This window comes from Mesoplodon mirus, assembly GCF_964341445.2.
Source record: "Mesoplodon mirus genome assembly, chromosome: 12".
Taxonomy (NCBI): Eukaryota; Metazoa; Chordata; class Mammalia; order Artiodactyla; family Ziphiidae; genus Mesoplodon; species Mesoplodon mirus.
Window position 1 is genome coordinate 67,872,613 of NC_138988.1, and position 20,814 is coordinate 67,893,426.

The window sequence follows — 20,814 nt, forward strand, 5'->3', positions numbered from 1 at the left end:
AGTCAGCATAAACCAGTCCAAATGTACGTCATCCTTAGCTAAGGTGAAACTATTAAAATTGTTTACTTACCCCCTTTTAAAACAATTTTAACTTAGTCTGAATATCATAAGATGAGCAACAGTCAAATTAGTTTTGTGGTAAGTCTATTTCTCCAGACACTTAAAAGTAATCCACAGGGGCTTCCCTGGTGGTGCAGTGGTTAAGAATCCGCCTGCCAGTGCAGGGGACACGGGTTCGAGCCCCGGTCTGGGAAGATCCCACGTGCCACGGAGCAACGAAGCCCGTGCACCACAACTACTGAGCCTGCGCCCTAGAGCCCATGAGCCACAACTACTGAAGCCTGAACGCCTAGAGCCCGTGCTCCGCAACAAGAGAAGCCACCGCAATGCGAAGCCCGCACACCGCAAAGAAGAGTAGCCCCCGCTCGCCACAACTAGAGAAAAGCCTGCGCACAGCAACGAAGACCCAACGCAGCCAAAAATAAATAAATAAATAAAATAAATTTTTTCAAAAAAGAAATCCATGTTCAAATTTCACCAATTGTTTCAATAATGTCCTTTAGAGCACTTTCTTTTTCTGGCCCAAGATACAGTCCAGGATCATACATAATCTGGAACAGTTATCCTCAGCCTTTTCTAGTCGTTCATGACATTGACATTTTTGAAGAGCATAGGCCGTTTGTTTTGTAGACTGGCCCTCAGTTTGCGTTTGTCTGATAATTCCTCTTGATTTGGTTCAGGTTGTACATTTTTGGCAGTAATGCCACAAGAGTGATGTTTGTCCTTCCTTTTTAGTGCATCGCATCACCAGGCACATGATGTCAGTTTGTTTTGTTCTTGATGATGATGAATGATTGTTTAAGTTGGTGTCTGCTAGGCTGGTAACCTTTTTAATATAAGTTCCTGGGCTTTACCCTCTGAGGTGCTACCTTGGCAGACCTGGGGTGGGGCTCAGTATTAGTTACCTTTAAGCTCCCTTGTAATTCCAAAACGAAGCTTGTTTAAGAACCACTGATCTAGGCTAACTTTCCACTAGAGCAGGATTCCTCTTTTCTCACCTAAAACGCAGGCCATCTACCCCTTATTTTATTTGTTTGTTTGTTTGTTTCTCCTAGTAGCAAGCAGAATTACTCTTGGCAGCCTCTTTTTGGATTCCACTGATTTTTGGTTTCTTATGCTTGATTGATATCTATTTTCCTAAACCTTCCATCTGTTGGTCAAAGTTCTGCCTTCAGAGCTTTGTAGAGTAAGTCTGACTCCTCCTCCACATGAGGAACTTGGTTCTCATGCTTTTCCTGTGTCTTCTAAATCTTTGTAGACCCACTTTGTCCTTTTGTTCCAATTTGGGTATATTTCTAGAGACTATACCATCGTTGCTCCAGAGAGCTGTAGCCCCGGTGTTCCTAACTTAGATATCTGTCAACAGTGGACAAGAGTGCAATTGGGCTATAATCCAAGCACGGGGAGGTGATGGTTTTGAATAGTTCCCAGAGGAGAAAGGTCACGGGAATGTTTCTAGATGGTTTTCTGCTGTTTGTAGTTTATGTGTGTGTGTGTGTGTGTGTGTGTGTGTGTGTGTGTATAAAACACATAAATAATGGATTTATACATTGAATGGGGTCTCCAGGTATAAAGGGTATAGGGATTTTTTTTTTTTTAAGAAGTAATGACCTAGCAAGGAAAAAATGAAAGTGGGTCTCAAGATGAGTAGGAATGGGGAGTTTGTGCAAAGCCTTGGGGGAAAATTGGGATATTTCATCTCAGTCTCCTTCCTTAGTCCAGATTCATAGTAGTATGATTCTGGGAACTCTTGGGGTGTTGTGAGCACCCATGGTGTGATTTGAAAGGTGTGAAAGAGAGGGATTCCAGGTGGTTGAGAGTTTGTACCCTCCCTGGAATCCCTCCCTTTCTTGTGGGTCCATAAATCCAAAACTTAGTGACTTCTTGTCCTGAAAATTGTTAGGCTCCAAGGGGAAGCGGTAGTAAGAGCTCATTGTGATGGCCTGTGTTCAATAGTCGAGAGATGTGGTCACCACAGACGTAAACTCAGGAGTACTGTAGTTACCAGACCATGTCTGGCAAGACTGAAACATAAATAAGATGCTTCCTACACTGTGAATATAAACTGCAGAGATGTGGTTAGGCCATTTTTAACATAGGCAGGCAGTTTGCCTGGTAGTGATCAAGACCATGCCTTTAGCGAGGCAGCCCTGTGGTAGCTGCTTTAGTTCTGGCAAAAACCCAGAGAAGACATTTTTTTTCCCCTGCTGGATAGTTTAGAGTTTTACAGTTCTTCAGGCCCTAATGACATACTTTTTACAGATTATTCTGCTTGTTGGGAGACAACTTGGATATAAAAGAGATAGCAGTGTCTACTTCAGAGTAAACGAGTTTTTTTGGACTGGAGTTTTAATGAGAATAAGCTGACTTTCTTGGCCCTTGCTGTCATGCTAATCTTGAGATATAAAACCCTGAGAATCCTCTTAAACTTCTTTGAGTTGCAACTCTGCCCCAGGATCCCTCTACAGGAAGCTCCTGTGAGTTTTCATTGCTGTAGCTCTCTTTTCTTCTCATGAGAAAGCAAGGTGACAGCTCTAAGTTTTTCATGCCATAGCTTAATAGGAAGTGGGCATATGGGTGGCCTGAAAGGTTTGTTTGGCACAGGGAGCCCCAAGGATTTACTTCCAGCCCAGTGTTCCTCCTGCCCGCCAGACTTTCAGGTTGACATGAAATTCGCCCCTTGGACCCAGCTATAGTATCACAGGAGGCCATTGCTAACTGGCTGTGTTCTGTGGCCAGAGAAGTCTGTCTGCACCTTCTCAGCAGCTGCTCTCCTGGAGCTGTGTTGGAGCTCAGTGCTGCTTCCTCTGTTTATCTGTGTGCATTTATCTTTGCATGTGGCTCCTGCTACCACCCTTTCTGTCCTTGTTTCATTAAAAAAAAAATTTCTTTGCTATCATCCTGGCCTTTTGGGGCCTTGTGCCTAGTAGCCCTGGATCTTTCTGATACACTTGGTGTAGCTGGAAAAAATGATGCAGTTAAATGCCAGATCAAAAGCAGATGGAATTGCATGCATGTTTGGGTAACTCCTAGTCTGTTACTTTTAATATCATTAATAGAATTAAAGCAATTGTGGAAACATTTAATCTTTACCTTTTGACCACTGAAAGGTGCATAATATTGACCTGAAGGACACACGCCCTCAGAAGCTTTGTTTCCCCAAAGTGGCAGAAGCCTCCTGGATAAATTTAGGAATCTCAAAATCTTGTGGAAGAATTATTATTTTCATTAATGCTTCTAAAAATGGAGAGGTCATGGAAATTCCTCTATGCCTGCTCTAGTTATACATTGTCAGTAGTAGTAAAAGAAAGAGCATAATTGGAATGATGAACATTTTGCTTCTGATGGTTGATAAAGCACAAACTTCTCCTGCTTTATCTCAGGTTCTACCTTTAGTTGGAAACAAAATTGACATCAGAGGACCTGTGGGGTTGTGAATTTGAATTAATGGCAATGTTACAATCTTGAATATTTTGCACCTCTCACACAAAACATTCTGCTGTCTGATTGTATCTTTCTTACCTAAGAAACCCTTCTTGGCACAGTTGTAGGTCCTGCATGCATTGGCTGGGGCAGGCTCCTGGAGCAGGCTCAGGGTGGCATCTGGGTCCCGCGTTACTCTGTGACTGAGCTCAGGTGCCTCAGTCCCCTGGCAGTGGCTGTTGGCTGATACGTTGAGAGTGATCTTGGGTACTCTGCTCTGTAACTTTCATTGTTGGCCAATTGATTTGCATGCACGGAGCTACGCAGATGACAAACTCTTTCCAAAAAGCTTGTGTGCGAGGCAATGGATGGTCAGCAGATCCAGAATCAGGACCACGGGGTTGGCTCAATAGAAATTGTAAAACCAGTTGAAGTTTAAACTGAGTCAATGGCAGTGATGGCATCCATCTGTGCCAGGGCTTCTCCCCGCGGCCTGCCGTGTTCCCAAGGTGGCTCTCCTTGCCGTCTGGAGACACGTCTGCATTGGCACAGAGGAGACTACAAAGGCTGAGGCACCGACTGCTCCCCTGTGGCAGTAACTGGGGCAGATGAGGCTGATTGGAGCAGTTGCGCTTGTTTGCGGGATTCTGACATAGTTCTATTAGTCCCCAAGTGTTGCTGCTATTTTTCTCATTTAAATTTCAATGGTTTTACGTGTGATTACCCCAGTCGTCTGCCAGTCTGCTGGTCACCTTTCTGACATCATCCGCCTGTTGACTCTTTAGAACAATGACAACGAGACGGCCCTGCACTGCGCAGCGCAGTATGGCCACACGGAGGTGGTGAAGGTCCTCTTAGAGGAGCTGACTGACCCCACCATGCGCAACAACAAGTTCGAGACGCCTCTGGACCTGGCTGCACTCTACGGGAGGCTGGAGGTGGTGAAGATGCTCCTCAACGCACACCCCAACCTCCTGAGCTGCAACACTAAGAAGCACACCCCTCTGCACTTGGCAGCAAGGAATGGCCACAAAGCCGTGGTCCAGGTCCTCCTGGATGCCGGCATGGATAGCAATTACCAGGTAGTGGGGCGGACGTACCTCCCAGGCCCAAGGGACCTAGTCATTGTGGAAAAGGCACAAGCGCCATGCTGCTGGTCTGTGTTCCTATTTAGCACGGTTCACATCACATGTCAGATGCTTCCATTTGCTGACTCATTGTAATGAGAAACTTTTAGAGACAAAGAATCTCCTCCAGTGAGTCTGTTATTTTTTTTCTTTTCAAGGATAATACATGGTCATTATACCCTGAAAAGACATGCTTATGGACTCTCTCTTGAAATTAGAAAACTTTCATTATCTTCCTATACCTGTGTTCCCACTGCCACCATTAGTGCCTCCAAAGTCCCATCAACTTGATGTTGCCGACAGGAGACTTAGCATTTCCCTTTGTTGGTAGCTTTCTCCATTCAGATGAATGGCCATTCCTTAGGCTTTGCATCCACCAGACCACATTTGAAGTTAAGGTGTTTCCCCCCCTTGTACTTTTCTTCTCATCATTCCTTCCACCCAGGAAGGTGGGGTTTTTAGGAGTGTCACCAATAGGTGGTTCCAAGGGTAACAGTGCAGTTATTCACGTGTGGCCTCCTGGTGGCACATCAAACACCCAAGTATGGGCCACGATTGTTTTGGAATCCAGACAAGAAAAGTGGGAAAGATAATGACAGAGGACTTTGTGTGGTTTATTTTATTTTCCTGTCCCTTCTTGTCTACGTTCCGTTTGTCGTGTGAAGCCACGCCAAACCTGGGTCACTGTTCTGATGATCTCCTGCTCTGCGCTCTCATTTGCTTTCCAGACGGAGAAGGGCAGTGCTTTGCATGAGGCTGCTTTGTTTGGCAAGACCGATGTGGTGCAAATCCTGCTGGCTGCAGGTGAGAGGTTGGCAGCGCTCTTGTCTACACAGCATGCCAGGGTTGGGATCATTTCTCCCAGGATCCCTGGAGGTGGATTTTTACTGGCTGCCTTTGAACCTAATATGTGTATGTCTCCACTGGTTGATTGCAAATGTACGAAGTTCTTGTATAGCTGGATAAAATATCTTTGGATGAAAAAGTTGGTTGTGCTGCCAGGAGCATTAGGTATCCTGGAATTTGACCCTCTTTGAGGCTGGCTTGAAAATTCTCACTCCCCTGGTCCACCTGGTGTGCCTTTCTAGGAATTGACGTCAACATAAAAGATAACCGTGGACTGACTGCCTTAGACACTGTCCGGGAGCTGCCGTCTCAGAAGAGCCAGCAGATAGCAGCACTGATCGAAGGTATGGGTCCATCTCCCTGCCGCAGGGACCAGGGGACACGATGGCTGAACCAAGCCACTGGTATTTGGTGCAGCTTTTTCTGGTCTTTCCATGTAGATCACATGACTGGAAAAAGAAGTGCAAAAGAGGTAGATAAAACCCCCACAGCCCAGCCACCTCTCATCTCCAACATGGACTGTATATCCCAGAAGTCTCAGGGTGAGTTGGCCCTCTTCTGCCAGCAAAGGGGCTCTCAGCTTGAAGAGTTGAACGTTCTTTGGCAGAATGGAAAATCTTAATTTAAATAATTATTTCGGGGGATTGGGAGTACTTAATAAGTTCATATTCAAATTCATTTTTTTCCAACTACTATATGAAGTTTTCTTGAGCAAAGCTTAGGCCGTGATGGTGGACCTTTTCTTTCCTACTTTATTTTATTCTCTTCTTTTAGAGTTGGCTCTGTGAGAGCTATCCTGGGATGTGTGGTAGACAGGATGATCTCAAGATGAAGTCAAATCTCAGTGAAACCTTTTTTTTCTAACACACACTTTAGTGCCTTGAGTATAGCTGGCTCACAGTAAATATTTAATGAGTGTCATCTGGTTGGTAGATGTGTATATGGCAGATTTCAGTAGTCTATCATTTGTCCAACAAATGTGGTCTGGGTGCTAGCTTGGGCAGTCCAGCCTCTCCATCATTAGCCAGGATCCACCTTTTCAGATTGATTGAGCAGCCTTTTGGGTCCTAGGTCTGATGAATGAGAAAGACAAAACACTGGCTGACACCTCCCCCAGATACAGATCACAATGAAGAAGGCTTGAGAAACAGAGCAAAGCCAGATACTAAAAAAGGAAAGGGATTTTTCAGGGGAATGCAGAGATGCAAGGGTTCAGGGGTTCTCAGCCTGTCTTTACTGTAGAGTCCTTGTTCCCCTCCCCTGGTCACACCTTTTTTCTTGACCTCATAATTTGCTGGTAATGGGATTAGTAGTTTACTAAGCTCTTAGCTTTCAAGGATTTTACAGTTACAGTTTTGACTCTTTGCAAGTGACCCAGAGATCCCTGGTCTATAACCAGATCCCTGGTTACTTTGCAGAGTCACAAGTTTGGATCCCAGGCGCTCTGAGGTTCATAGTTGTCTAGTGAGTGAGTTGCAGCTGTGTAGCGCCTTCATCTCAGAAAGGCTTCACCACCCTCTATTTTGCTTGGGCACATGGAGGTTCTTGTTAAGAATTTAAAGAGATTACTGAAGTTTTCCAGTTGTACCTTGCTACATCTTATGGTTTAAGTTTATGCTGTCATGGTATTGAGGTATTTGGGAATTTATAACGATCTTGGGAGATGTCCTTCATAGATATCAAAGGTTCCGTATTGAATTGGAGAAAAATCTGTTCATTTCTCAGGGTGTGAAGCACAGATGAAACTTTCATGAACAGATTTTTCGCCAATTCAATACGCATTTTTTTCTCCGTGGAGATTTTTTCTCCGTGGAGATTTTTTTCTCAACAGATTTTTGAGATTTTTCTCAACAGATTTTTTCTCCATGGAGAAAGCCGTGATTATTTTCCTGCTCTAGGTTAATGTTGGTCAAGTTCAGGTGGCCGAAGGGGCTTTGGGTTGTTCCTGTGGTGGGAAGTCCAAGACTGTGCTCTCCTCTCACCGACTCTCTTGCCTTCTAACCCCTCTTCAGGTGACGTGGAGAAAGCAGTGACTGAACTGATCATCGATTTTGACACCAACATGGAAGAGGAGGGTCCCTATGAGGCGCTGTACAACGCTGTCTCCTGCCATTCATTGGACAGCACGGCCAGCGGGCGCTCGTCTGACCGGGACTCCGTGAGCAGGGAGGCTGAGACGGCGGGAGTGAAAGCTGCTGGAGTGAGGCCTGTACGTGGCTGACTCTCTGCACCGGGGTCCTGTTGTCCACCTCTGCCCTGCTGGGGAGCGGGAGAGAGGACGTACGACCCCCGGTGCCAGCTGTGTTTCAGGGGCCTGGGTCCCACTCACCCTGTTCTCCTGGGGGCTCTGCACCGTCTCCCTCTTGCTTAGTGTGGTCAAACCTCTACAGCTTGCGTTGAGGTAGAATTTTAATTTTTCCAGTTTCAATATAACCTGTTTGCATCCTTCTATTACTTTTTTGGCCTTAGAGTAAATTGAAGCATTTTATTTCTATTTAGCCTCACTGCTGCTTCTGTCTTTGGGGTCTTTGCTATATATTGTTTGTTTCTTTCTGGAGAGCAGTTCCGTCGATGAAAGAGCTTGCTAAATAACTCGCTAAATAAGTTCCTGTCAGCCCTGAGTACATGTTCACCTTCCATTTGCCCTCAAAAATTTATCCATTTGTATTTGGACAGATTCTGTGTTCAGCAGGGTTGTAGCAAGGCTTAATCAGACAGTGTATGTATTATTAGTATGTGCATTCCTATTTTTCCCTTAGTTATAACCCCTCCAACCATTGAAATAGTAGGATGGGGACAACCCTGAATTTTTCCCTCTAAAGGTCAACCTTCCCATCTGACTGCTTCTTTCTCTAGCCCTTGCTTCTTCTTCTTTCTTTTTTTTTTTAATTTTTATTTATTTTTTTTGGCTGTATTGGGTCTTCTTTGCTGAGCATGGGCTTTCTCTAGTTGTGGTGAGCGGGGCTACTCTTCGCTTGGTGCACGACCTTCTCATTGCGGTGGCTTCTCTTGTTGTGGAGCATGAGCTCTAGGCGTGCGGGCTTCAATAGTTGCAGCACGCAGGTTCAGTAGTTGTGGCATGCGGGCCCTAGAGCACGTGGGCTTCAGTAGTTTTGGTGTATGGGCTCAGTAATTGCGGCACACGGGCTTCAGTAGTTGTGGCTCGTGGGCTCTAGAGCGCGGGCTCAGTAGTTGTGGCACACAGGCTTAGTTGCTTCGTGGCATGTGGGATCTTCCCAGACCAGGGCTCAAACCTGTGTCCCCTGCACTGGCAGGTGGATTCTTAACCACTGTGCCACCAGGGAAGTCGCTCTAGCACTTGCTTCTACTTCTAGCCTTATACGTTGTTCTCCAGACTCCTTACCCCCATTTTCTCTCCCAGGGTTTTACTGTGAGCCTAAGCCTGAATCAGTGGTCCCATGGCCCTTCCTTCCTGCACTGTTGAGGTTTTGAGCATTGCACTTTTAATAAACAGGCATTGCTCTAACAGGATCCCAGTGATAGTCCCACCTTGAGGCATATTTTCAGGTGTATATTACTTCTTCCTGTTGGAGAGGCTGGCCCTTCCCTTTTGGTGCAAATCTGGCTTATGACCATTTTGATGATCCTTTGGCTGCCTGGTGATCCTCAGGCTTTTCATTAATGCCCTGGGAATGGCCTGCTGTTTTTGGTGTTCTTTTTGGCTCGGCTCCTTGCCCTGCCCTGGGATAGTCCCAGCACTTCAGTATGGATTTTGGAAAGGCCCACCAGTCTTGTGGTAGAACCCCCGGAGCGGGTGTTGTCGAGGACTGTGATGAAACTCCTTGTCGGTGGTGAAAGCAAGTGCATGTGCCCAGCACCGCTCACACAGTGCTTCTGCAGACAGAGCTAGGGTTTTTTGTTTGTTTGTTTGTTTGTTTTTGGTTTGTTTCCACTTCTTTCACTGTTAGGTACAAATGAATTAGGGAAATCCAACCTGTGGAGGAATGTGTTGCTTTCAGTGGCACTTACAGATGATGCCCGTTAGAGGGAGCTGGAGGCTTTGCAAGAAGAACACGGGATTCCTGAAGTAAGCTTTGAAGGAACAAGTTCCTGTGAGGCTTAGCCACTGATTTACACAGGTTCTTTGTTCATCCCACTGTAGTAATCTAGCCTCCTATGGTCCTGCTAAGTAGAAACTGATACATCTTGGGGTGCATGCTTTGCCAGTTTTACTTGAGTATGTTGTTACCGTGCTGCCTTCCTGGTCCTTGGTAATTAACTGTGGCCAAGGGACTGTTCTACGTCTCGTAAACACAGCGGATGGTATCTATAAATCAGCTTCATAGTTCCAGACCCCTGGGCCATAGTTTTCATGGTAGAAAAGACCGTGAAAGACCCATGCTTCTCTTTCCTTCCAGGGTCCCTGGTGATTACCTCTTCCACAAGAGCCTTTCATATTATTCTTTCTAGGCTCCTTTAGCCTTGGGAAGGCTTCTAGGATGAGTCATTTTTGTTGTTATTATGTTTCATTTTGGTTTTCCTCAACTCTTTGTCTCCCACTGTTGGATAACTGGTGAGATTATGGGCCTGCTCCATCTGCTGTTCCCCTCCTTACAAGGTGGCCCTGGACCAGGCTTGTTCCTACGCTTCTGGAGCAAAGAAGGGTGGGGAAAGTGGACTTAGTGGGAAATCTGACCTAAAAAGCTCTGTTCGGCTTGACCATATGAACTTGTTTTGGTGTCGTTGCCATTGGGCATCCATCCTGTGGCAGGGGATATGGGAATGACCCAATTTATCAAGATATAATACCAAGCAGTAAAGCTTGTTTAACAGAGAGATCATGGATGCCAAGTGCTAACTAACCCGGTGGCTCCTAAAACATGAGAAGTGTCTTTCCTTGCAGGTTTCTCTGAGGCTGTCACATAATTCAACACTCACCTCCACACCGACGTGTAAAAATACTCTCGTTCTAGCAACACAGTGGACTAACCTGCAAGCCAGGGAAGGAGCTGGCAGGTCAACTCCTGTTTCAGGTTCCCACTCCCTTCCCTGTAGGAACATTGACTCTCTCAAGCATAAATAGGACTGTGGGATATAAAGACGCTAAAAGTACAGCAGGGACAGTGGCAAAACTCTCTTCAGCTTTCTTTCACCGAAGATCATTCTGTGTATTCCTGAAACTGTCTACCCATGACCTAGATAATCCCATCTTCAGTGAGTTTCTTGCTCTAGGGCAGGGGGTTGGTGAACCAAGGCCCACAGACGGGGCTGCCTGTTCTTGTGAATAAAGTTGTATTTGGAACATAGCCGTGCCCAGTCATTCACATATTTTCTGTGGCTACTTTTGTGCCCCAGTGGCAGAGTTTACTGCAAACCCTAAAATATTTACTGTGTAGCCCTTTAAGAAAAAGCTTGCCAACCCCTGCAAGGGCAGATAACTGACAAATAGTCCTTTTTTAAATGGGCTGAGATGAAATAGGGTTTTCATATGCTAATGATACAAATAGTAATCATTGAAGGAGGTGACCAAGGATAAGAGACAGTTCTGAGGTTTGAATAACATTCAAGTTTGAGCAGGAGTTGATGTTTTTGTCCTTGATTGCTTTCCTCATTACTTCCCTAATAATTTTGGTTTGTTAGAACTCTGACAAGTTGATTCTTTTGATTTAATGTTTCCTCTTTTTAGAGTAGATTGGAAGTTGAGCCACTGGTTTTCCTATACTCGAGTTTGTGTATCAGTATCATGAAGGACATTTTCTGATGAGGTAGTTGTGTGTTTTCAGTGCTGATATTTCTCACTGTGGTCAAGGATATGACAGAGGTGTTTATAGTCTCTGCTACAAACATCAAAAAACAAAGAGCAATGCTAATTGAATTGTGTATGTGTGCAGGGTTCTCCATCTTGTTCAGATACGAAACCTTGAGTTTAGTCTTTCAGGGGAATTCTTTACATTATTCTTTTTTATTTCCAAAGACTGAGATAAGAGTAAACCAAAGAGTTAAATTCTTGAAAAAAGACATAGTAAAATACTTATTTTTTCTCTTCTACAGAGGGAACGTCCTCCGCCTCCAGCAAAACCACCACCCGATGAAGAGGAGGAAGACCGCATAGATAAGAAGTATTTTCCCTTGACAGCTTCTGAGGTAGAGGGTTGAAGGTTTACTCCCATCACTGAAATATGGTTTTTTGGAAAGTGCATCAAATGCGTGCTTAAAGAAGGCTTTGCTTTGTCATTTTTTTTAATCACCTCTTTGGATTAGTAAATTTGCATTGTGTATATCAGCAATCCAAAATAGGACCTTTCAAACTCACTCAAAAGCACTAAGCAAGGAATTTTACTAGGCTCTCTAGCAGATGGGCCAATTATTGATCAGCCGTGCCACATGGGAAGCCAAACATGCACATTTTCCTGGCTCCATTAGGCTAAACAGTCTCACTTTTGGCTCTTATACCTGTGTTGTCTTTTGATACAAAGTGTGGAGTATCCCCCTAATCATTGTTCTCTAGACTGGGTCAGATTAGCAAGCTTTGATGCTTGTGACCCAAAGGCCTTATTTCTGTTTTTTCATTTTCCCTCTTCATTTCATATGAAGAATCTGCACCAGGACAGACATGGAAAATGTCATGAAAACTCAACTAGAAGAGAAATAAGAGTCATGGGGGCAGGGGAAATCAAAGGAGGTAATTTGAAAAGAAAAGTTCACCTTTTCAAAAAAGAAATGTTATCCTGGGGCGAATAGTTCAACCTTCTCACTTAGGTATATGAAGAAAATCGTGTTTTCCTTAATCTTTCATCTTCCCAATGCTCCTTTAACACTTCCTGCCATTCAGAGAATATATTTATTGAGTGTTTATTCAAAATATTATATAATTTCAATAGTTTTTTGTAGCTCATTCAATGCCCTATTGTTCTTTAACTTAAGAACCAGCTAACATAAACTAGTCAATTAAGTCTCATTACTTTGTCCCCAGAAGTCGGAGTTAAGTTTTTTTTACTGCCATGGACCATCCAGTGAGACAGGTTCTTTTATTTAATATAAACATACGCAACCAGAAGGATGACATCAGTTTGACAAAATGTATAAATACAAGGAAGCCCTTTTTAGAATGTAAAGTCAGTGTTGGAGATAAGGATGATTTCTGTGCTAGGTACAAATTCTGTCCTTATTTCTTTCTATCCCTTAATTACAAAATACTTACTATCATGACTCAACTAAGGGGTCTCTAGAATTACAGGCTCTAGGGTAATAATACATTGCCAGCAGATACAAGCGCATGTAGTAAACCCCTACACGTTTTTATATAGAGGTTTGCTTTATTACTCCCTTTTTACAAGGAGAAACCTAGTAATATAGAGCGTATTCAGTTGGGGCTGGGTCTGTGTAAATGCCCTATACCACCTCTTTAACAAGGACTTGGATTAAATTTTCTGGTGCCCAAGGATAAGGGCAAGGCTCCTAAAGAACTGTTGGATAACCAGCACTTTCTTTTCTCCCAGGGCTTTCTAGGGCATACAGTTTGGCAATCATACTGTATCAAAAAGTAGGGGGAGGGCTTCCCTGGTGGCGCAGTGGTTGAGAGTCCACCTGCCGATGCAGGGGACACGGGTTCGTGCCCCGGTCCGGGAGGATCCCACATGCCGCGGAGCGGCTGGGCCTGTGGGCCATGGCCACTGAGCCTGCGCGTCTGGAGCCCGTGCTCCGCAAGGGGAGAGGCCACAACAGTGAGAGGCCTGCGTACCGCAAAAAAAAAAAAAAAAAAAAAAAAAAGTAGGGGAGAAGTATCCCTATTACTCTCCTGGATTGGAGACTGTGTCTGAGCTACATCTTCTAGGACTCACCTCCAAATAGCCTGGATTTCTGGATCAGTTGGACAACCATAGTCAGTATTTGGAAGACCCTGAGAACCCTGGCTTTGCTTCCTAAGTGATGATTATAAGTACATAAATATAGAGGTGATGTGCTCTGGGTTATTATCCTTTTAATGATCAAGACAGATTCTGTTGCTGTAGTATGAGTGGATAAGTCTTCTCCAAAAGTAGACTTTTTTTTGGACTGTATTCTTCACCATCTTCATTTCTTATACTCTCAAAGCTTTAATACCCTAAACCTCATTCATATCCTAGCAGGCAAGCAATCTGACCCAGTGTTTGTTTACTATTCTTGAGGCTTGTCATTGTCAGATGGCCCATGAAAGCCTTTAAGAGAAGCTGAGTATACTGGCCCCAGGAGAGCTGATCAGAGTAATGACCAGATCATGAAACTGTCTTAAAAAAGATTAAACATATTCACATACGTGTGTGCACACATACAAGCTAATTAGCTGTTTTCGCCCCACCAAAGGGGCTGCCAACTGCATCGGACTGACCAGCGTCTTCTCTATGCTCAGATGTGCTAAATGTTCATGGGAAGTTGCAGCTGCTGTGGTATCTCTTCCCAGGAAGCTGCCCACACCCCAACTGGCCATTCCATTGGTCACAGTTGGGTGGTAACTGGTAGTCGCTTTTCTCTGCAGCAAAAAATGTTGCCTTCCATATAGCAGAGAATACTTTTTTTTTTTTTTTTTTTTTGCTTTTGATTTATTGCAAGCCCTGGAAGAAAGGGGAAAAAGATTAAGGAGTAATTTAGTAAAGAGCAGAATCCTTTCTGTTGCGAATCAGTTATTGCCATATTCACTGCGACACAGGGCTTCTTGAGTGGGAGCTAGGAAGACGTGAAGAAAAGCAGTTTATTGCTTTTTTTGTGAGATTTTAATCCCATAGCTGGCAGAGGCCAGGACCAAGAGGAAAAGATCACCCTACGAGTTGTGTGGGTATGAACAGGGGACACTCATTAGACATCTGAAGGAGGGAGAGGATTCTGAATTGGGTGGAGAAACCACACTTCCCAGAAAAAAAAATGAGGCCAGCTCGATCCAGAATCAAGGGGAGTGAATTTTATGGCCCTGGCTCTGCTGGGAGCTCTCTGTGTAACCGGGTCCCTAGACCTCTCTGGTAACCGGGTTTTGTCACCTGCAAAAGGAACGAGCTGGAACCAGGTATTCTCTAGCTGTGACTGCACAAGAGCCAGGCACGCAGCAAACACAGGTCCAGTGGGTCTGATTTTCCAGATGGAAGTCATCAGACCCGTCCTGCTTGGGAAGAAAGGGTATTATAGGCCCGGCACCCAGGCTGTCAGATACCTCTCAGAGAAGAGGTCTGCCTGGGGCTATGTGAGAGCTCTTGCTGTGCTCAGAGCACTCACAGAATGAGATTTCCAGGGCTCTGCCTAAGTGATGGCTCTGGGTGTGTAAACTTGCAGAATACAAATTCCTGTCAGTAAAGCCTGCGGTATTAAGTTGACACTGTCTGAACTGCTTAATGGTCCCTCTTTGTTCCCTTAATTGTGTTCCTGTGAAGAAGCAAAAGGAATAAGTAATACAGGCAAGTAGCTCATTGTAATGAAATAGCTTTTAGCTTCCAGGTGGCTTTCAGTCAGTGGAGGTTCCTGCTGTGCTTAGCAGAATTTTGGAGAGACTACCATCCTGCCTTTGGAGTGGCAGCCTTGTTAACAAAACAGGAGCTGCTGTCTCTCACTGAGTCTGAGGCTGCTAGAATCTGTGTTGTCTCATTAGGCTGTAACGCTGTGAGCTATGCCTCCAAGAAGCAAGATCCTACTGAATCACAAACCTGCTTTGTTTCCGGTGTGCCGTGGGACACATCAGTGAAGGAGGAGGTTTCAGTGACACCACAGTGCCACACTTGTAGGGTCCCATTGTTTGTTAGGTGGACTTGTGAATCCCGCTCACCCCCTCGTTCATAATATATTACTTGTTCTAGCCAAACTGCTCAAGAAGAGATTTTGTGCTTCGGTTGGCTTTCCTAATCGCCAGTCTATGATTATTCTTTATTTGCCTGTGAAACACATTGGCTTCTTAGGAGAGATGAGCTAGAATTATCCTCTAAAGCAGGTATCTCCATTCTCTCTCTCGGTGTGACTGTAGCACTGATCGTGGTGTTTCTGGCTTGGTTCGAGATGCCTGGCCCCTCTGGTACTGTGACTGGCTGTGGCCACCAGGCCCCCAGCTGACTCAAGCCAGTTGGCAGGTGTAGGGGCCAGCTCTGGTCAGTCATTTCATCAGAGACACTTGGCTGCCTGGATTAGGGATTTCTCAGGAGACAGAGCTGCTTTTTCTCCACTGAAATTCCTACTGCCCATCCACTTGCCTCTTTTCAGAACAGAGATTGGTGGAATTGATTTAAAATTGCATTTTCATAGGCGTGGTAGGAAGCCAGCTTTGGGGAAATCCTCATCTATAACCCACAGGGCCTATGAGGAAGGGCGTACAAAAATAGAGAAGGATTTACAGAATGCTTTGTTCCTAGTAAATATCAGTCAGTCAGGGTCAGTCAGAAGTCATGCTGATTCCCTCTTGAGAAGAGGGGAAGGATCCCAGCCTTGGGGTACTGTGTGAGCATATTAGGAAAGAAGCATGAAGAAAGAAGGCCTTATGGTGCATGGTGGCTAAAAACCTCTTGGGAGGTGTTACCCACAGAAAAGAGATCCTGCCGAACACTGAAGAGGGAAGAGGCAGGGGAAGGGAGGATCTTGGATTTTATGGCATTTTGAAGGATGAAATGAGGGAAGGAAAGGGGAATATTTTAATCCAAGGCCATTGAGATTTGAGGTCCAGGTGCGTAGCCAGGAAAGCATTTTGATTCCCTGTGACACTTATTTACCTTCTCTTCCCCTCCGATGAAAAAGGAGCCAGTAATCTCAAATTTGTTTGACGTAACCTGTCTGGGTGTTAGCCCCCCACCTGAGAAGTACTGTGGTGTTTGTTTCTCTTAGGTCTTGACCGTGAGACCCTGGATTCAGGGGAGCGCAACCAGGGAGGAGGACGAGCATCCTTATGAGCTACTGCTGACAGCAGAGACAAAGAAGCTGGCATCCGTGGATGGAAGGACAAAAGGTAGAGCCCCCACCCCTGCTCCTGGCAGAAACAACTCTGAAAGGATTTTTAAAAAAATTAACTTATTTATTTATTTATTTGTTTATTTATTTATTTATTTATGGCTGCGTTGGGTCTTCGTTGCTGCGCACGGGCTTCTCATTGCAGTGGCTTCTCTTGTTGCGGAGCACGGGCTCTAGGCACGTAGGCTTCAGTAGTTGTGGCTCGTGGGCTCTAGAGCACAGGCTCAGTAGTTGTGGCACATGGGCTTGGTTGCTCCGTGGCATGTGGGACCTTCCTAGACCAGGGCTGGAACCTGTGTCCCCTGCATTGGCAGGCGGATTCTTAACCACTGCGCCACCAGGGAAGTCCTGAAAGGATTTTTAAAGTTTGTGATCCTGGGCGGAAGGAGATGATGGTGTTCCTTGGGCTGGGGAAGTTGGGTTTCAGGGCAGTCTGGATGGTGGGTGTATTATGGCCTTTCATTTTCAATACCTTGGGCTGGAGTGGTCTTGTCACCTTTCAGTGTGCGAAGCAAGGAAAAGGTCGGGTCAGACTAGGTGAGCGCCGTGGGAGGGGAGGCTGCCAGCATTGTGGCAGAGATTGATTTGGGGTCTCAAATCACAAACCCTCAAGTTAATGTGGTGGAAAAACAAGCCCAACAAGTCATTCCCCTTGGGTTCAGGCTGCCGGCACAGACTCTGCTTTGAGTCCTGACCTCAGACTGAGACACTTGTGGGCAGGGGCCCGTGATTGGCTGCCACCCGGTAACTGGAGTGCTCTGTCGCCTTGGCCTACTTTCACTGCCTCTGCAAAATTCAGTTTTCTCCGCGAGGGGTGAGGGCTGCAGGACTGAGGACCAGCCAGGCAGTGTAAACGTGGTCCCGACAGGGGTGAGTGTGCACCGCTGGAGCATTTGGGACAACCTCTGTCTCCTAAGGAAGAACAAGAAGGGGCAGTGCAATTCCCACTGCAGTTGGAAGGAACTCCTGCGGCCTCTCCCAGCTCTCTGTCGCTTGCAGGTCCCAGGTCCTTCACAGGGTATTATTACTGCTTCCTTCAGTCCTCTGACAGCCCATGGTTCAGGTAAGACTGGGGGATGCAGTGGTGTCTTTTGAAGTACCCTTTGCGAGGCCTGTCAGGGTAGGAGTGGCTAAGAGAACGTGTACAGATGTGTCTGACACTGCAGACCTTATTTTTAATGGTCCTGTGTAAAAGGTTTCTCCTCCTTAAATGCAGAAATTTTGTGGTTATTTTCATGGTAGTTGTTTTGATTTGTTTTAATGGTTTCCATTTGGAGCTTTTAAAAAAAGTTATGATTTAGAAACAGTAAAATTCACCCTTTTTGTGTACAGTTCTGTGAGTTTTGGCACATACAGTCGTTTGACTGCCACCACAATCAAGATACAGAACAGTTTCATCACCAAAAGATTCTCCTGTGTACCTTTGTTGTCAGTCCTGCCCGCCTCCCTTACCCTGGGCAGTCACAGCACCAATGTCTGTCGCAATGATTTTGCCTTTTCCAGAATGTCATATAAATGGAATCATACAGTACGTACCTGAAAAGGGTTCCCAGACCCAGTTCCTCTGTGTGTGTGTGTGTGTGTGTACGTCAGTGGGGTGTATGAGAATTCAACTTAATTCTGACACTATCTACCTGGGGATAGAATCAGATTCCACAGGTAAAGGGCTCAGTCCCACAAGACTGCCCTCCTCTTCAGATGCTGATCACAAGCCCAGGTAAACATCTGTGCTTCTGACCAACTGGCTACAAATTGGAGGCTCCAGTGACTCCCTCCAACTCAGGATGCCACTTGCAAGTCCAGGTTGTTACCTGGACTTCTGACTGACTAGCTATAAATCAGAGGTTCCCACGACCCTCTTCTCAGGTTGTTTGCTAGAATGCCTCACAGAACTCAGGAAAACCCATTTACTCACTAGATTACCGATTTATTATAAAAGGATATTAAAAGATACAAATCAACAGCCACATGTAGAGATACATAGGGCGAGGTCCCAAACAGAGCTTCTGTACTCCTGGAGCTTGGGGCCTGGCACAGTGGCATGCAAAAGTGTTCTGGTTTCCCCCATGTGGAAGCCCTTGGGGGAAAAAAGGGACCAAAAAGCTGTCTTTTTTGGTTTTTATGGAGGCTTCATTGCACAGTCATGATTGACTAAATCATCTGCCAATGGCATTGATTCAACCTCAAACCCCCTCTCCCTTCCCTGGGAAATCAGGGGATGGGACCGAAAGTTCCAACCCTCTAATCACATGATTGGTTCTCCTGGCAACCAGCCCCCACCCTGGGGTCGTATCCAAAAGTCACCTTCAGGGAATTCCCTGGCGGTCCAGTGGTTAGGACTTTCACTGCCGTGGCCTGGGTTGGGGTTGGGGAACCAAGATCCCACAAGCTGCACAGCACAGCCAAAAACCAACCAACCAACCAATCAACCAGCTAACCAAAAGTCACCTTCATTAACAGCTTATCAATCAGAAAATTCCTTGGGTTTTGGGAACCGTAAGCCAGGAACTATGGATGAAGACCAAGTGTATCTGAGAAATATATTTTGGTCATCCGAATGGCCAAATATATATATATATTTCCTATAAATCACAATATTCCAGTACCCTTTTGAGTCTGGTCCCTTTCACTTAGCATAATTCATTTGAGACTCATACTTGTTGAGTGTATTAGTAATTTGTTCCTTTTCATTTCTGAGTAGTATTCCATTGTATGGACATACCACAGTTTATCCATTCTCTAGTTGAGGGCCATTTGGGCCATTTACAGTTTTTGGCAATTGCAAATAAAGCTACTATAAACATTTACATACAGGTTTTTGTGTGAACATAGGTTTCATTTCTCTTGGGTAAATGCAAGAAATGAAATTGCTGGGTCCTATATAAATACATGCTTAACTTTATAAGAAACTGCAAAACCATTTTCCAGAATGGTTCTACCATTTTGCATTCCCATCAGGATTACAATTGCTGTGTGTGCTCCCCAGCACTTAATATTGTCAGTATTTAAAAATTTTAGCCATTCTAATAGGTGTGTAGTGATATTTTGTTCTGGATTTAATTTGCATTTCCCTAATGACTAATGATGTGGAACATCTATTAATGTGATTCTTTGCCATCCTTGTATCTAATGAAGTTGCCATTTCAAGATTTTTTGCTCATCAAAAAAATTGGGTTGTTTATTATTATTGAGTTGTAAAGATTCTTTATATATTTTGGATATAAGTTCTTTATCAGATATATTATTTTCTCCTAGTCTGTGATTTGTCTGTTTATTCCCTTAACAGTGTCTTTTGAAGAGCAGAGTTTCTTAATTTTGATGAAGTTCGATTAATCCTTTTTTTTCATAGATAAGGTCACAAATATTTCTTCCTATATTTTTTCTATAAATTTTATAGCTTTAGGTATACATTTAGATCTATGATTCATTTTGAGTTAATTTTTTTATATGGTGTGTGGTATGGGTAGCGATATATTTTTTTGCACATGAATGTCCAATTGTTTTAGCACTATTTGTTGAAAAGACTGTCCTTTCTCCATGGAATTGCCTTTGCTACTTAGTTATACTCTTTTTCAGAATTGTTTTAGGTATTCTAGTTCTTTTATCTTTCCAGACAAAATTTTCGAATCAGCTTATTGATTTCTACCAAAAGTCCTGCTGGGGTTTTTCTTGGAATTTTGTGTTGAGTCTCTCTAGCAGTTTGGGAAGAACTGATATCTTAACTTATTAAGTCTTCCAATCATGTTGGTGGATTTTTAATTAAAGCTTTAAAGAGAGTGGAGTGGAGCATTGATGCCTACTCTAGTTGTTTAGTAATAAATCATACTGAAATTAACCCTTGAAGAACAAGTTCTCAGTTAATTTAATGCTCTGTTTGAAAGTGGTTCTTAGTGAGGGAAGAATCTTTAGTATCGTGGAGGAGTGAGATTCTAATTCTTTCTTTCAAAGGCTTGATGTGGAAACCCTACAAGATAGTTGGCTCAGTCTTTGAAAGGAAGGAAAGGGGAAACTTTCCCAGATGAACTTCATAAATGGGGCCAAGTGCCCTTCTATCCTCAGGTTAAGAAATCTCCAGGTTAAGGAGAGAACTACCAAGGAGGATTTCTGACCTCACATCTCATCCTCCTTTGCTTTGGTTTCTTCCAGCTCTGCAGCATTGGGCTAACTGTTGAGAGTGGGCAGTAGGGGAAACAGATTTAATTGAACCACAGCATGGGAGGTGTGCCTGCCTCCAGGCTAGCTGCTTAGATCACTCAAAGAGCTTTCAGACAAAGGAGTTGAGACATTAAATATGAAAATAGGCTCTGCCAGTTTCTCAGTAGCCTGGAAGAAATGCCTGTTAGGATTGGTAAAAGTGAGGCAAGTCAGCAGATGATGTCGCATGTTAGTACATATTAAATTTTGCCTGCTTTTCCACTAATGTCATTATCTTAGGCAGCTTTTA

The 20,814-nt window shown here is 44.5% G+C and overlaps 1 protein-coding gene across 7 annotated transcripts in view; it reads left to right on the forward strand.

Moving 5' to 3' along the window:
* Positions 1–20,814, forward strand: part of ANKS1A (ankyrin repeat and sterile alpha motif domain containing 1A) — a 189,726-nt gene that overhangs the window by 81,014 nt on the left and 87,898 nt on the right. For all 7 annotated transcript variants that reach the window (XM_082638686.1, XM_082638687.1, XM_082638689.1 and 4 more), the window contains 7 exons: positions 4,269–4,565; positions 5,339–5,414; positions 5,699–5,800; positions 5,897–5,998; positions 7,469–7,665; positions 11,469–11,561; positions 16,248–16,368. In XM_082638686.1, coding sequence (XP_082494812.1) covers positions 4,269–4,565; positions 5,339–5,414; positions 5,699–5,800; positions 5,897–5,998; positions 7,469–7,665; positions 11,469–11,561; positions 16,248–16,368 — 988 coding nt within the window. The remainder of the gene's footprint in view (positions 1–4,268; positions 4,566–5,338; positions 5,415–5,698; positions 5,801–5,896; positions 5,999–7,468; positions 7,666–11,468; positions 11,562–16,247; positions 16,369–20,814) is intronic.